Source organism: Phanerochaete carnosa, assembly GCF_000300595.1.
Source record: "Phanerochaete carnosa HHB-10118-sp unplaced genomic scaffold PHACAscaffold_799, whole genome shotgun sequence".
Lineage (NCBI taxonomy): Eukaryota > Fungi > Basidiomycota > Agaricomycetes > Polyporales > Phanerochaetaceae > Phanerochaete > Phanerochaete carnosa.
The window spans coordinates 1-2,474 of NW_006768426.1; the positions used below are offsets into that span (position 1 = coordinate 1).

Below are 2,474 nucleotides of genomic sequence, written 5' to 3' on the forward strand. Positions count from 1 at the left end.
GATTGCGTAAATATTTCCATGTACAGAAACAGGCGCTCAACGTAATGCGATGCACCTTCTCGTTCCTTGCCTGACATGTCTCGGTGCTTGATGGCGAAGCGGTGAGATGGCGGCTGATGCTGCTGTAAGTGAGTCGCAAAGGCTGACCCAGCGCGAGCGTGCTGAGTTGGGGATGGCATAGCAGAATCGGCAGGAAGGGATGCAAAAAAGCATCGGCCTTGTGCGAAAACTTGGTGCTTGCCAGCTATGTGATGTAAGAGCCCCAGAAGTGGAGAGCGAAGGTTGGATACGCAGCCTCTCGTTCTTCTCGCCAAACGCGCTACGCCGGTAGTATCTTAGCTGCTGCGCCTGGAGACAATAAACGAGCACGCACTTACAAGAGGATAAACAAACTCTTGGAGCTCTCGGTGACTTGGCTGCGAGAGCCATCGTCTTGCCAAGACGCACGAGCTATGTCCCTTTGATTGTAGCGACTCGCTCGATTCCGGTCGCGATAGCGCGCGGGCCTCCTTAGAGATGATTTCTAGAATAAGAGTATATATTGTCTATGTAAGCCCTAAAAAAATACGAGAGATGGCGTGGCCGTTGGTAAGAAGCTCGCTTGCAGCGGAGGCTGTCGACGAGGATAGGCCAACACGATAGAGAGCGATAGAGCGTATACAGAAACGAACCTGAGAGGACTAGTGTATCGAAATCACGCATCGTCTCTAAGCTTTCAGATGCGCAAGCTTTGCAGTGCGGAGAAAGCTCCCACTAAATTTGCAGGGGGGCGTGACATGGAGAGATGGTCGTGGGGTGCCAGGAAAGTGAGATTGAGGGAGATTCATGAGCTGAGCGCGGGGAGTGACTCGAAGGTAACAGCGGTGATGGATCGCGCCTCCCACGATCGTGCGCATCGTCGTGCACCTGCAACAGATGCTCGAGCCGTGGGCGAGCAGCATCGTCACCTCGACCTGGACAAGGGTACAGCACTAGCTTGTTAATGTTCCCGCGCACTTGGCGCGCCACGCCTGCGGTCTCAGGGTCCTGGTTCCAGTCCTCGAGGTCTGCGAACGACTTCGAGCCGTGGAGCGTTCGGAACTCGTTCATCGAGCGTGCGCCCCTGTTGCGGGCCCTGTGCCATGCCCAGGATCTCGACGACGCAGAAGATGGCGGGGTAGCCCAGCGCACGGTGTGCGACTGCAATGACCTCGGTCGCCTTCTGGATGGTGTTCACGAGGTCGTCGTCTGCGAACAAGCGGCACGAGCCAGCATGCTTGAGGCTGAATAACGATGTCAGATCGAGGGCCGACGAGAAGACGAGGGAACGCACCCACCAAATTACCGCATGCACAGGTTCGAATCGACGAAATTGCACCACAAATGTCTGATGGTGGCCCCGAAGCCGCTCACTGCAGCCTCCGGGGATCTTCGCCAAATAAATACTTGAGCAAAGACGTTCTCGACCTGTTTGACGTCCTTTTTTTTTGCCGTCGGCGCACGCCACTGGGCACCTCGTCAATAACCGCGCAGCCGCGCCAGATAGAAGAATTAGACGGCGTACGCGGTACAGCGGACCAAACTCAACAGATGTGGTTGCCCTCGCCGCACCCGACGGTCTCTGAGTGGCCGCTCGACGATTTGATGGGCTGCACTCCGTGTGAGCGTGACACAAACACAAGGGGTGTGGGGATGCACATCGAAGGGGCTCATAGTCTCGGCTAGTCTATCGCGCTGCAGGCCCAAGAATCCCCCGACGCTATCTTCAAACTTAGACCATCACCATGAAGTGTCCGCAGCTAAATATCGAGAGGTACGTCAGCATATGCCTGTCATTCTCAAGGGCTGCCACAGAATGTGTATCAGGATGTAGGCCGTTGGCACTCGGGAGCGGAGCCTGCACTCATTGCGAGTACAAGCCCGAGCTCACGATGGTCGCTCGGATGAAGGCAGAATGCAACGAATGGGAGCAGGCACACGCACTTGGCGAGCCGGGAACATCGAAGTGACCACGGCTTCACTGTTCCCTCTTCGCCACGTCCAACGGTGGTGGGCCCATCCACCCTGCGCGGCTGCGCCTGACTAGTTTACCTTCTATAGCATATTCGCAATTTGCTGCACTCCTTCTGTGAGCCGTGGCACAAGCTGAACAGGACGCGAGAGGACGTACGTTTGTTATTCTTGCTGATAAGACTCGCGACGCACTACGGACGGCGAGACGAATGCGAGACAATTCCGTGCGAACACGTCGTTCCAGTACAGCGAGGCGTACCTTACCGCCTTGTTGGGCACGAGTTTCTGCTCTGTGTAGTTCGTGTTGTGCTGCGGCGATGAGTCGAGAACGATGTCGTGATGTTGGTCGTCGAGTACGTCAGTGCGGTGCGGGACAGGAAGCTGCTGTGCGTCACGAGTCGCGACCGACGTGAACACGGACGTCAGCGACGAGTTGCGTGCGAGATGCAGCACAAACTGCACAAGAGCGTCAGTGCTGATGA

At 56.3% G+C, this 2,474-nt stretch overlaps 1 protein-coding gene across 1 annotated transcript; it reads right to left on the reverse strand.

The window, feature by feature from the left end:
• Positions 1-671: 671 nt before the first annotated feature.
• Positions 672-2,339, reverse strand: PHACADRAFT_214891 (uncharacterized protein). Its single transcript, XM_007403145.1, has 6 exons — positions 2,185-2,339; positions 1,963-2,073; positions 1,678-1,778; positions 1,544-1,628; positions 1,317-1,485; positions 672-1,262 (listed from the first exon to the last, which is right to left on the reverse strand). The coding sequence occupies exon 6, from the start codon at positions 1,087-1,089 to the stop codon at positions 754-756; it is 336 nt and encodes a 111-aa protein (XP_007403207.1). The 5' UTR covers positions 1,090-1,262; positions 1,317-1,485; positions 1,544-1,628; positions 1,678-1,778; positions 1,963-2,073; positions 2,185-2,339; the 3' UTR covers positions 672-753.
• Between the last annotated feature and the right edge of the window lie 135 nt (positions 2,340-2,474).